This window comes from Oratosquilla oratoria, chromosome 14 (genome assembly GCF_046742065.1).
Source record: "Oratosquilla oratoria isolate Oo_2021 chromosome 14, ASM4674206v1, whole genome shotgun sequence".
NCBI classification, from domain to species: domain Eukaryota; kingdom Metazoa; phylum Arthropoda; class Malacostraca; order Stomatopoda; family Squillidae; genus Oratosquilla; species Oratosquilla oratoria.
In genome coordinates, this window is record NC_134790.1 from 11,066,252 (window position 1) to 11,080,461 (window position 14,210).

A 14,210-nucleotide genomic window follows, 5' to 3' on the forward strand; every position below is an offset into this window, starting at 1 on the left:
TATCAAGGGATTGTAAGTGTGGGGCATTCAGGTGTTCATTGCCCCCTTATTTGGTTGTTTGGTGGTTGGCATCTGATGGTTGGGCAGTGGATTTGTTAATTGATCTCATTCCGTGTAGCTGTTTCCTGGAAACTACCAAATTATTGTCAATGCCCCATTTGTAACCATTTTATTTTGTGTTAATTCCTGTTGATTGATCTATTTCTTTTTTACTCCCACAAGGAACAACAAACAGAGACTTCAATGCAAGAAACACCACCACCAACCAAGACCTTGGAAACCAAGAAGACTAAAAGTAATATGAAAACCTCTCCAAAAGATGCCAAAGGTAATTTGATTTTACATGAAGGAGTTATTTTACTCATTTTGTTTTGTAAACATTTTTACCTTGGTTTACATTTGTTATATATTTAATATTTTGTTTCTTTCTTTTTCTCTTTCTCTCATTTTATATGATTTTTGAAAATTAGTTCCTTGAAATTTTGTTATGTAAATGTATGTCTTCAATTGGTTGTCAAAATTGATGTTAAAAAAGGAAAAAAATAAAAATAAAGAAATAAAATTAGTGACTACTGGATTAGGCATAAGGGAGTAAAGTAGAGGATAGAGGAATGTAGTGTTAATTTGTTTCTTCCTTGATTGATAGAAGGTGGCAAGTCCAGTAAACCTTACAAACGAAAACGAAAGACTGCTTGGTCTAGGGGTATTGCCACCAAGAAGAAAAGGTCTGTAGGAGAGAAAGAGTCCAGGAAAGGGAAGGAAAATATGGAAGGAAGTAAAGATGATGTTAAAGACTATATGTTCTCAGACACAAGCGTGGATACTCCTAGACTGAAAAAGAGTGAATCAGAAGAAAAACTTGAAGACATAAGTGTAGATTCAACAGATAATTCGGAAGAGGAAGTGGACGAATCCAAAAGTAGAAACGAGGAACCAAGTCCAAGAGAAGCAACAACTCAGGTAGAGTATTTTGTAAGTTTATCTATGTATATATATTGAGAAAGGTGGAAAGGGAGAGCCAATGGTCTGGGTCTGATTCTTGAGTTTTATTCCTGACCGGTCAGGATTAAAACTCAAGAATCAGCACCAGACCAGTGGCTTTCTCTTTCCACTTTTCTCAATCAATGTCTCAGTATGTGTGTATTTACCTAGTTGTACCTAGTTGTATTTTACGGGAAGGGGAGCTATGCTCGTGGTGTCTCGTCTTCATATCTCATTTTATCTAAACTATTTTTAGATTCATGTATTGTTTTTGCACACACCACTTTCTCATCTAACTTGTTCCAACTGTCTATTACTCTGTGAGGAAAGCTGTTCTTTTTCAGAACTCTTCTATAGCTGTCTTTCTTGAATTTTCTTTCCGTGCCCTCTTGTTATTTCTATCATCCCATTTTATCAGATTCTCTCTATCAATAATTTCTATGCCTTTCATGATTCTGTAAATAGCTATCAAATCTCCTCTCTCTCTTCTTTGCTCTAGTGTCTGTAGTTCAAGTTTTGCTAGTCTCTCTTCATATGATAGTTTTGAGTGTTGGTGCCAATTTTGTGATTGCTCTTTGTATTCTTTCAAGTTTTTTTTATACATTTTTTTGTACTTGGTGACCACATCGTTGCAGCATATTCCAATCTTGGTCTTATCAAAGTGATTAGAATTTTCTTCACCATTTCTTCATCCAGGTATGTAAATGCCACTTTAATTGTTCTTATTAAATTGTAAGTTTCTCCAAAAATCTTATTTATATGTTTCTCAGGTGACATATTATTCATAACAATGACTCCCAGGTCCTTCTCATTTTCTACTTGTTTTATTCCTTCTCCCAATTTATATGATCCTGTTATTCTGTTTTTGCTTTTTCCAAATTCCATTATACTACACTTTTTTGTATTGAACTCATCTCCCACTTCCTACTCCATTCCCATACTTTATTTAGATCACTCTGTAGTGACTCACAATCTTCTTCCGTGTTCACTTTTTTTAATAGTTTTGCATCATCTGCAAAGAAGCTCATATAACTTTCAATTTCTTCATCCATATCATTAATATATTTAGCAAACATTATAGGGGCCAGAACTGTTCCTTGTGTAACACCGCTTATTACTTCATCCCAATTTGAGTGTTTGTCTCTTATCACTACTCTCATTTTTCTTTCTTGCAAAAAGCCTTCCATCCATTTAAGCAGTTTGCCCTGTATTCCTCCTTCAGTTTCTAATTTCTTAAGCAACTTCTTATGTGGTAGTTTGTCTAAAGCTTTTTTTAGGTCTAGAAATGCACAATCAGCCCATCCATCTCTTTCTTGTATTATATCTATTAGCCTTGAATAGAAACATATTAAATTAGTGATGCATGATCGTCCTTGTCTGAATCCAAATTGCCTTGGATTTAGCATGCTGTTTTTTTTTTTTTATAAATATTTTACCCATCTACTTTTGATAATTCTTTCACAAATTTTTGCTATTGTACTTGTTAGAGAGACTGGTCTATAGTTGGTAGGGTCTTCTTTATTACCTCCTTTATATATAGGTACTATATTTGCTTTTTTCCAACCTTCTGGAACTTTTCCTTCTTTCAAGGAACTATTTATTATGCTGTGTATTTTGTCTGCCAGTTCATTTCTGCATTCTTTCAAAATCCAGTTTGCTATTTCATCTGGTCCTTGCAATTTTATAACATCAAGATTACTCAAGTGTTTCATTATTTCATTCTTTGTTACATCTATTTCTTTCATAGGGGGGACTTTCTCTTTCCATTCGATCTCTTCTGGTTGTATATTCTCCCTTATAAACACTGATTTAAAATGCTTGTTCATAATTGCCGCCATTTCTATTTCCTCTGTGTATTCAACTCCTCCTTGTCTTAATTTCTCCAAATCTTGTTTGTTTTTCAGTTTGTTGTTTACAAATCTGTAGAATAGTTTTGGTTGATCTTTACATTTTTCTATGACATCTTTTTCATATTTTCTCTTTTCCACTCTGCATGCTTGTACATATTCATTTCTATAACAAGTATATATTTTCAATTTTTCAGGTCTTTTGTTTTTCTTCAATTTGGTCCAAGCTTTGTCTCTTTTGTCTTTAACAACTTTTGTTGTACCAGCACTTCACATATTCTTTTTCTTGTTTTTGTCTTGGGAGATACTTTTCCACTCCTTTTTTATAACTTTTTGTCAAAATATTCCATTTCTCTTCTACTGTTGTATCTTCTTTGTGTATTCTTTCTGAGTTTTCATTTTGAAAGAATTCTCTTATTTTATCAAAATTTGTTTTTTCATACATCAATCTTCCTTTTCTATATTGTTCATTTCTTTTCATGTATTTTTCCTCAGTTCTAGTTCTATCAATATGTGGTCACTTTTACTTATTGGTGCCTGGTATTCTCTCTTTTCCACTATTTCAGGTTCTGATGTGATTATTAGGTCTAGTCTCGATGGTTCTTCTTCATTTCTATACCTAGTGTTCTCTTGAATCCATTGTGTCATTGTGTGGTCAATAATCATCTCAAGTAGAACATTTCCCCATGAGTCTTCTCCACCCTTTACGGTCATCTCTTCCCAGCAGATTTCTTTGCAATTAAAGTCGCCCATCATAACTATTCTTCCTCCATCTTCCATTATCTTGTTTAATGTTATTCTTGTGTCTTCTAACATACTTTTATGTTCACTCTCTTCCCACGAGGCTGTTTTTGGAGGCACATAGTTTATTACAAACTTTCTGCTCTTATCTCTATCTTCTACTTCTATCATAATCATCTCTACTCTATTCTTTCCATATGTGACACTCTTCATGGTTATATCCTTAGTCAGGAACATAACTCCACCCCCTTGTTTTATCTCTATTTCTAATCCAATAATTATATGTATTGTATCTTGTGCTGTTGGGTGGTAGTGGACCTTTTAATTTTGTCTCAACAATTCCCATTATGTCCGGTTCTTTTTCCTTCAGATACTCATTCAGTTCATTCAGTCCTGTTATTAATCCATCTATATTTGTGTAGGACACTCATAATTTTCTGTTATTTCCATTGTATTCTCTGTTTCTTTTTTGTTTCTATTATGGTCCATTTCCTCAATTTCATATTCACTACTCTCCAGTAGAATTCTTGTTTTTCTGACTCCGTTCTGGTCTCGTTTTTTTCTTTAGCTTCTTTCCTTTTCATGTTTTCTTCCTCTCTTTCCTCTTTATTCAATTCTCTTTTTATCCATACCTTTTTATATTGTTCACTTTCTGCTAACTTCCCTGTTTTTGCTAAGATATTCTCTGCTGTTGTTTGTGATCTGGATTTAATCTTAATTGGTCTGGTCTTATCTGTACTATACTTTCCGAGTCTAAACTTCTCCTCACTTTGTTTCATTATTTCAGGTTCATCTTCCTGAACTAATTCTAGTAATCTGCTTACTTTTTCATTTTCCTCCTTGATTCTTGTGGTTCTATCTGGGTTATGTTTCTCTTCCATTCCTAATATAATTATACATTTCTTTTTATCTGCTAAGTCTCTTACAATATTCTCTTTCTGTCTCATCACTTTGATAACTGAGTCTTCAGTTTGTTCTTTCATTTGCTGTTTAATTATATCAGTAAATGCAACTTTACTGTTTTCCTGTATTTTTCTCCACCCCTGTGCTTATTTTGCTATGGCCTCTTTATTGTCTTTATTGTTCCTTTTTAATTCTTCATTCTCCACTTTTACTTCTTTTAACTGTCTTTTTAGTTCTTCTATTTCATTAGTTAAGTTTTTGTTCGCCTTCTCTAGTTCTTCCAATCTTTCAACCCTTTGCGCAATTTTTGACATTCTACCAAACCTAATCTCCCAATGTTCAGTCATTTGTTCAAGTTTTTCCTTTAGTCTTGCCAGTCGGGGGAGGTTGGTATCCCCCCCCCCTCATTAAATCCCTGGAAATTATTATCCTCACCTTCTAGTGTGCTGCTCATATCTATGTTTCTAATCTTTACATTTTTGTTAGTCCCTTCATCGTCACTAAATTGATCTGGCCCGCGTCTGCCTGCCTGGACCAAGTCCTCTCCTTCCTCATTTCCTTCCATTTCCCTCAGTAATCCCTCCCCTTCTCCTTTTGCCTCACTTTCCCACTACACGAGCAATCCCCTTCCCTGCAAATACAATAGGTACTTCCTTTGCATTTAGATCCACGAAAATTTCACTTTTTCTTCAGGACGTCAATCCTTGCCGTCTGTCTGACAGAAGTGTATGTGTGTGTGTGTATGTATGTATATATATATTATATATATATATACACACACACACACACACACCTACACTTCAACGAACGGACGGCATAGACGACGTTCTGAAGAAAAAGTGAAATTTCGTGGATCCCGAAGCAAAGTACCTATTGTATTTACAGGGTGGGGGGGGAAATTGCTCGTGGTGTAGGGGAAAGTGAGGAAAAAGGAGAAGGGGAGGGATTACTGAGGGAAATGGAAGGAAATGAGGAAGGTGAAGACTTGGCCCAGGCAGGCAGACGCCATCTAAACAAAAGAGGTCCGGACCAATTTAGCGACGACGAAATGTCTAACAAAAATGTAAAGATAAGAAGTATAGATAAGAGCAATACAGCAGAAGGTGATGAGAATATTTTCCAGGGATTTAAAGAGGGTGGGGGGACACAACCCCCCCCCCCCCCCCCCCCCCCCCCGATTAACAAGACTAGAAGAGAAGCTCGATAAGATGATCGAGCACTGGGAACTTAGGTTCGGTCACGTTAACAACATTGTGCAGAGGGTTGAAAAATTGGAAGAACTAGAGAAGGCGAACAAAAACTTAACTAAGGAAATTGAAGAATTAAAAAAACAGTTAAAAGAAGTAAAAGAGGAGAATAAAGTCTTAAAGGAGAATAATAAGGACAATAAGGAGCGTTGGAAAAAAATTCAAGAAAACAGTAAAGTTGCATTTACTGACATAATCAAACAGCAAATGAAAGAACAAACTGAAGACTCAGTTATTAAAGTGATGAGACAGAAGGAGAATATAGTAAGAGACTTAGCAGATAGAAAGAAATGTATAATTATATTAGGAATGGAAGAGAAACATAACCCAGATAGAACCACAAGAACCAAAGAGGAAAATGAAAAAGTAAGAAATTTACTAGAATTAGTTCAGGAAGATGAGCCAGAAATAATGAAACAAATCAAAGAAAAATTCAGGCTTGGGAAATATAGTACAGACAAGACCAGACCAATTAAGATTAAATTCAGGTCACAAACGATGGCAGAGAATATCTTATCCAAAACAGGGAAACTAGCAACAAGTGAACAATATAAAAAGGTATGGATAAAAAGAGAAATGAATAAAGAGGAAAGAGAGGAGGAAATAAGGAATAGACATGAAGCTAAGAACGGAGACAGAAAAACAAGAATTCTAATGGAGAGTAGTGAATATGAAATTGAAGAAATGGAAAATAAGAGAGAAACACAAAAGAAACAGAGAATACAATGGAAATAACAGAAAGTTAAGAGTATCCTACACAAATATAGATGGATTAATAACAGGACTGAATGAACTGAACAAATATCTGAAAGAAAAAGATCCGGACATAATGGGAATTGTTGAGACAAAATTAAAAGGCCCACTACCACCCAACAGCATAGGACACAATGCATATAATTATTGGATTAGAAACAGATAAAACAAGGGGGTGGAGTTATGTTCCTGACTAAGAAGGATATAAGCGTGAAGAGTGTCACATATGGGAAGAATAGAGTAGAGATGATAATGATAGAAGTAGAAGATAGAGATAAGAAGAGCAGAAAGTTTGTAATAAACTACATGCCCCCAAAAACAGCCTCATGGGAAGAGAATGAACATAAAAGCATGTTAGAAGACACAAGAGTAACACTAAACGAGATAATGGAAGATGGAGGAAGAATAGTTATGATAGGCGACTATAATTGCAAAGAAATATGCTGGGAAGAGATGACCGTAAAGGGTGGAGAAGACTCATGGGGAAATGTTCTACTTGAGATGATTATTGACCACACAATGACACAATGGATCCAAGAGAACACTAGGTATAGAAATGAAGAAGAACCATCGAGACTAGACCTAATAATCACATCAGAACCTGAAATAGTGGAAAAGAGAGAATACCAGGCACCAATAAGCAAAAGTGACCACACATTGATAGAACTAGAACTAAATGAGAAAAAATACATGAAAAGAAATGAACAATATAGAAAAGGAAGATTGATGCATTAAAAAGCAAATTTTGACAAAATAAGAGAATTCTTCCAAAATGAAAACTCGGAAAGAATACACAAAGATACAACAGTAGAAGAGAAATGGAATATTTTGACAAAAATCTATAAAAAAGTAGTAGAAAAGTATGTCCCAAGACAAAAACAAGAAAAAGAATATGTAAAATGCTGGTACAACAAAAGTTGTAGGGAGATAAAAGACAAAAGAGACAAAGCTTGGACCAGATGGAAGAAAAACAAAAGACCAGAAAAATGGAAAATATATACTTGTTATAAAAATGAATATGTACAAGCGTGCAGAGAGGGAAAGAGAAAATATGAAAAAGATGTCATAGAAAAATGTAAAGATCAACCAAAACTATTCTACAGATTTGTAAACAACAAACTGAAAAACAAACAAGATTTGGAGAAATTAAGACAAGGAGGAGTTGAATACACAGAGGAAATTGAAATGGTGGAAATTATGAACAAACATTTTAAATCAGCGTTTACAATGGAGAACATACAACCTGAAGAGATCGAATGGAAAGAGAAAGTCCCCCCTATGAAAGAAATAGATGTAACAAAGAATGAAATATTGAACCACTTGAGTAATCTTGATGTTAGAAAATCACATGGACCAGATGAAATAGCAAACTGGATTTTGAAAGAATGCAGGAATGAACTAGCAGACATCATACATAGCATAATAAACAGTTCCTTGAAAGAAGGTAAAGTTCCAGAAGATTGGAAAAAAGCAAATATAGTACCTATATATAAAGGAGGAAATAAAGAAGACCCTAACAACTATAGGCCAGTCTCTCTAACAAGTACAATAGCAAAAATTTGTGAAAGAATTGTCAAAAATAGATGGGTAAAATATTTAGAAAAAAACAACGTGCTCAATCCAAGGCAATTTGGATTCAGACAAGGACGATCATGCGTCACCAATTTAATATGTTTCTATTCAAGACTAATAGATATAATACAAGAAAGAGATGGATGGGCTGATTGTGCATTTCTAGACCTAAAAAAAGCTTTTGACAAACTACCACATAAGAAGTTGCTTAAGAAATTAGAAACTGAAGGAGGAATACAGGGCAAACTGCTAAATTGGATGGAAGACTTTTTGCAAGAAAGAAAAATGAGAGTAGTGATAAGAGATCAACACTCAAAATGGGATGAAGTAATAAGCGGTGTTCCACAAGGAACAGTTCTGGCCCCAATAATGTTTGCTATATATATTAATGATATGGATAAAGGAATTGAAAGCTATTTGAGCTTTTTTGCAGATGATGCAAAACTATTGAAAAAAGTGAACACGGAAGAAGATTGTGAATCACTACAAAGAGATCTAAATATAGTACAGGAATGGAGTAGGAAGTGGGAGATGGAGTTCAATACAAGAAAGTGTAGTATAATGGAATTTGGAAAAAGTAAAAACAGAATAACAGGATCATATAAATCGGGAGAAGAAGGAATAAAAAAAGTAGAAAATGAGAAGGACCTGGGAGTCATGGTCATGAATAATATGTCACCTGAAAAACATATAAATAAGATTTTTGGAGAAACCTATAATTTAATAAGAACAATCAAAGTGGCATTTACATACCTGGATGAAGAAATGGTGAAGAAAATTCTTATCACTCTGATAAGACCAAGATTGGAATATGCAGCAACGATATGGTCACCAAGTGCAAAAAAATGCATTAAAAAACTTGAAAGAATACAAAATTGGCACCAACACTCTCAAAACTATCATATGAAGAGAGACTAGCAAAACTTGAACTACAGACACTAGAGCAAAGAAGAGAGAGAGGAGATTTGATAGCTATTTACAGAATCATGAAAGGCATAGAAATTATTGATAGAATCTGATAAAATGGGATGAAAGAAATACAAGAGGACATGGAAAGAAAATAAAAAAAAGACAGCTATAGAAGAGATGTGAAAAAGAACAGCTTTCCTCACAGAGTAATAGACAGTTGGAACAAGTTAGATGAGAAAGTGGTGTGTGCAAAAACAATACATGAATCTAAAAATAGTTTAGATAAAATGAGATATGAAAACGGGACACCACGAGCATAGCTCCCCTTCCCGTAAAATACAACTAGGTACAACTAGGTAAATACACACACACATACCAAAGACTTTTTCCTCCTTACACGGGGGGTAGCCAAAAAGAAAAAGGCATAGAAACCACTCCCACCCATTCCATTCCCTGCATATTCCACTCCCCTCCACCCTCCTCCTTCCCTCTTATCTTGGCACATCCTGGATGATGGGTTATCCCTGCATCCTTTCCACTGCTTTGGGTCAGAAGCAGTGTCGCAAGACACAGCACATCCACAGCAAGGCCGCTTCATAAATTTGGCGACCCCATCTCCATCCCCTCATGCAGAAAAGAAGACTGGGAGAAATCCCAAAGGCCTTTTCCCCCATACAAGAGAGGTAGCCAAAAAACAAAGGCATAAAAACCACTCCCAGCCATTCCATCCCCAGTCCACCCCCATCCACCCCCCTCCCTCCCTCTTTTCTTGGGTCCTGTATGATGGGTTATCCCTTTGGGCTGCGTCAATTTATTTTCCACACATACTCTCCCAACCCCATCCCTCACCCACTCCCCCTCATGCATTACCCCTATCTTCTATCTTCTCCCATTCTTCCTCAACAAACATGCCACTCTTTCCCAATGCCCCTTTTACCCCATCCATCCATCCCCATCCTTGGTTGCCCCTCATGTTCACTACTTCCACCACTGCCTTCCACACTTCTACTAATCTTTCTTCACTCATTCTTTACATGTGTCCTAACCATCCCAATACTATTTCATCAACCATGTTTCCCAACTTCCATTCCATCCCTCGTTCTCCTCCTCACCTCCTCGTTTCTCACTTTATCCAAACTAATAACCCTCAATCATATTTCTCAGGCACCTTATCTCAAACACGTGTGTGTATATATATATATATATATATATATACACACGTTCGGTATCTGTTTTTTTTTTTTCAATTTCCCGGTGGTTTCTGCAAAAAAAAATAAAAATATATATATATATATATATATATATAATATATATATTTATATATATACACATATATATATATATATATATATATATATATATATATATAATTTCTAGGGCACATGTTCTCACAGAGACAATTTTTGTTAAAATCAACTGCACTAATAGTAAATGCCTTGATGGATTGAAGAGTGTAATGAGGAATAGACATTTGGGAATGGAGGCTAAGAGGAGATTGTATGAAGGAGTGATTGTGCCAACAGCACTGTATGGGGCAGAAACATGGAACATAAGAGAGGAGTTTGAATGTGAGATGAGGTGTCTGAGAAGTATGATGGGGTTACTAGTCTAGATAGAGTGAGAAATGAGGAGTAGAGGAGGAGAACGGGGGTGGAAAGGGAGTTGGGAGATAGGGTTGATGAAAGAGTTTTAGGATGGTTTGGACACATGGAAAGAATGAGTGAAGAAAGACTAGTAAAAGAGGTATGGAAGGCAGATGTGGAGGGAGTGAACATGAGGGGACGTCCTAGGATGAGGTGGATGGATTGGGTGAATGGGGCTTTAGGGAAGAGGGGAATGTCTGTTGAGGAAGGACGGGAGAGGACAGAAGACAGGGGTGAATGGAGAATGGTTGTATATGGATGATGTTGTGATGCATGAGGTGGAATGGGCGAGGGGATAGGGGATGAGGTAGTATGTGTGAGCAAAATTTGACACAGCCCGAAGGGATTTCTCCCCGTCTCTCATTTTATGCAATGGGGGGACAGAGAGGTGGGGTCGCCGATTTAATGAAGCGGCCTTGCTGTGGATGTGCTGTGTCTTGCGACATTGCATCTGACCCAGGGCCGTGGACAAGGTGTGGGCATGACCCGTCATTCAGGAGGTGCCAAGATAAGAGGGTGGAGGGGAGTGGAGTGTGATAGGGATGGAATGGGTGGGTGTAGTTTTTATGCCTTTGTTTTTTGGCTACCTCCCTTATAAGAGGGAAAAAAGCCTTTGGTATATGTATGTAGGAAGGGATGATTATGCTGACAGCACTGTATAGGGCAGAAACAAGGAACATAAAGAAAGATTTTAAATTTGAGATCAAATGCCTGAGAAGTGTTGTAGGGGTTAGTAGCCTTGATGGAATGAGAAACAAGGAGAGTGGGGGTGGAAAAGGAGTTCAGAGGTAGGGTTGATGAAAGAGTATCGTGATGGTTTGGACACATGGAAAGAATTAGTGAAGAAAGATTTGTAAAAAGTGTAGAAGGCAGAGGTGGATGGAGTGAACATGAGGGGGCGACCAAGGATGAGATGGATGGATGGGGTAAAAAAGGCATTGGGGAAGATGATGTCTGTTGAGGAAGGAAGGAAGAAAACAGGAGATAGGGGTGAGTGGAGAATAGTTGTGTATGGATGATCCTGTGATGCATGGAAGGGAGTGGGTGGGGGATGGGTGGGAGAGGGAATATGTATTTACCTAGTATTATATGGGAATGGGAGCTATGCTTATAGTGACCCCATCTTTGTATCTCTCAGCATCTAGTTCTTAAATTCTTGTATGGTTTTTGCACACACTATTGTTTAATCCAAGTTGTTCTAGACATCCACCACTCTGTGGGGATTTTTTCTTTTCTTTTCTTTGAGATCTCTTCAATTACTATCCTTTTTTTTATTTTATTTTCATGTCCTCTTATTTTTCTTTAATCCCACTTTAATAAATCTTCCCTCTCAAGGACTTCCATGCCTTTCATGATTCTGTAAATAGCCAGTAAATCTCCTCTTTCTCTTCTTTGTTCCATGGTTGGTAGTTCTAGTTTGGACAATCTTTGTTCATATGTCAATTTTGAAAGTTGGTGCCATCTTTGTCGTTCCTCTTTGGATTCTCTCTAATTTCCTTATCTTCTTTTTTGTGCTGGGTGTGAATGATATTTTGATGCATCCTGAAGGGATTCCTCCCCGTGTTCTCTTTTTATGTATGAGGGGACAGAAAGGGAGGGGTGGTCGCTGATTAAGTGAAGCAGCCTTGCTGTGGATATACTGTGTCTTGCTGCATTGTTTTTGATCCAGGGCAGTGGGTGATATACAGGGATGACCCATCATCCAGGAAGAGCCAAGAAAAGAGGGAGAGAGTTGGGGTGAATGGGAGTGGAGTATGTGGGGGATGAAATTCATTACTTTGGCTACCTCCCATGTAAGGGGGGAAAAAGCCATTTGTATATGCATGTATTTATGTGTTTAGGATATTATGGGTTCAGTAATGTCATTGGATGTCAGTATATTTGTAACTCCATGTTCTCATGTGATTGGAGAATAATCTCTGAACTACAACAGTCCCACCATTCTGCTATCCTCTTTAAATCTTTCATACTATCTCTGACTGTCTCTTCAGATGATAAAAGCTCTGGTTATTGCTGGGAAAACACTCTTGCAAAAGTTTGTCATCACAAAGTGTATGAGGTCAGCTCGCAAAAACCCTCTTAATTCATATTTAACCCTCGCAGAGTACATGAAGGCCACAGGTCTTCTGCAAGATAGACCAGGGGTAAGGGAATGATAAGTTGATTGATTTACACATTGTAGTTACATCAACTTGTTTCTCACAGGTCCTTGAAGAAGCAGAAGTGTCTCTATGTAATGGTCACCTTAGCACCGAAGATAGCCATGATAGCATGAAAGTAACCTCTGCTGTGGAGGTCCTTGCAGCCAAGGAAACAGCAGAGGGTGAGAAGCGGATTATTGAATCAACTGCTGAAAATTCTCCAGACTCTAATATTGGCAAATCTTTACAACATTCAGTGAAACCTGTGAATGAGGACTCTTTAGGTATGTACAATTTTGGTTACTTAAAGTAGATAGAAGCAATTTTGCTAACTGTAGGGACCATTTATGGATACCAGTGAGTGGTTGTCCTGTGAGGCAGACATTATAGAGAATGAGCTCCCTGAGACCTGTTTTCAAAACTTGCAAAAGGGAAGAGATAGGTAATATGTTTGTGAGAAGAAAGATGGATGTGTTGGCTTTGAATGAAACTAAGTTGAAAGGGAAGGGCAAGTGTAAATTTGGGAGTGTAAGTGGGAGGTTATCAGGAGTGAAGAGAGGGTGAGGGAGGGAAAGGGTGGCTATACTAGTAAGTGAAGAGATAGGTAAACGTGTAGTGGAGTGGAAGGAGGTTTCCTCAAGAATAATGTGGATGAAGGTGAAACTGGGAAAGGAGATGTGGGTTTTTGTAAGTGCATATGGGCCTGGTAGTGAGAAGAGTGTAGAAGAAAGGGAGGCTTTTTGATTAAATTTAGATGAGTGCATAGAGGGATTAGGGAGAAATGTCAATGTAATAGTACTGGGAGACCTTAATGGTAGGGTAGGGAATGATCCAATTGATGGAGTGGTTGGGAAATGTGGAGTTCCAGGAAAGAATGGTAGTGGAGAGTTGATGGTGGAGATATGTCTAGAAAGACAAGCATAAGTACACATGGGAGAGGGTGGCAGATGGAAGGGTGGTAGATAGAGTGCTAATGGATTATGTAGTGGTAGATAGGAGTATGATAGGAAGAGTTAAGGATATACATGTGCTAAGGGGAGAGGGTGGAGGAATATCAGATCATTTTTTGGTTGAAGGTAAGTTGAGAGTGGAGGATAGATGGAGAAAGAGGAAAAGGACAAAAGTTATGGAGGTGCTTAGAGTGAACTCTTTAAATTAAAAGGAAAAGGAGAAGGAGTACAAGAGGGAGGAGTGGGAGGGAGTGAAGGATAGAGTAGAGCTAGGTGTGGAGGAGGAATGGGAATGGTTCAAGGAGGGAGTCACAAAGTGTGCAAAGATGGTGTGTAGAACAAGAAGGACAGGAGGAAATAGAAGGAAGGATAGTGAATGGTGGGATGAGGAAACGAAGGTTGTAGAAGAGAAGAAGCGAGCTTTCACAGATTGGTTACAAAATAGGACGAGGGAGTCATATGTGAGGTACAAAGAAAAGAAAAGAGAAGTAAAGCAAAAGGTAAAGGAAGCAAAGAGGAGAGC

General features: G+C 37.3%; 1 protein-coding gene across 4 annotated transcripts in view; it reads left to right on the forward strand.

The window, feature by feature from the left end:
- Positions 1-14,210, forward strand: part of LOC143032723 (ATPase family AAA domain-containing protein 2-like) — a 111,776-nt gene that overhangs the window by 81,733 nt on the left and 15,833 nt on the right. For 3 of the 4 annotated variants that reach the window (XM_076197652.1, XM_076197653.1, XM_076197656.1), the window contains 3 exons: positions 223-328; positions 647-960; positions 12,802-13,021. In XM_076197652.1, the coding sequence (XP_076053767.1) occupies positions 223-328; positions 647-960; positions 12,802-13,021 (640 nt within the window). The remainder of the gene's footprint in view (positions 1-222; positions 329-646; positions 961-12,801; positions 13,022-14,210) is intronic. The other variant, XM_076197655.1, reaches the window with a different exon arrangement.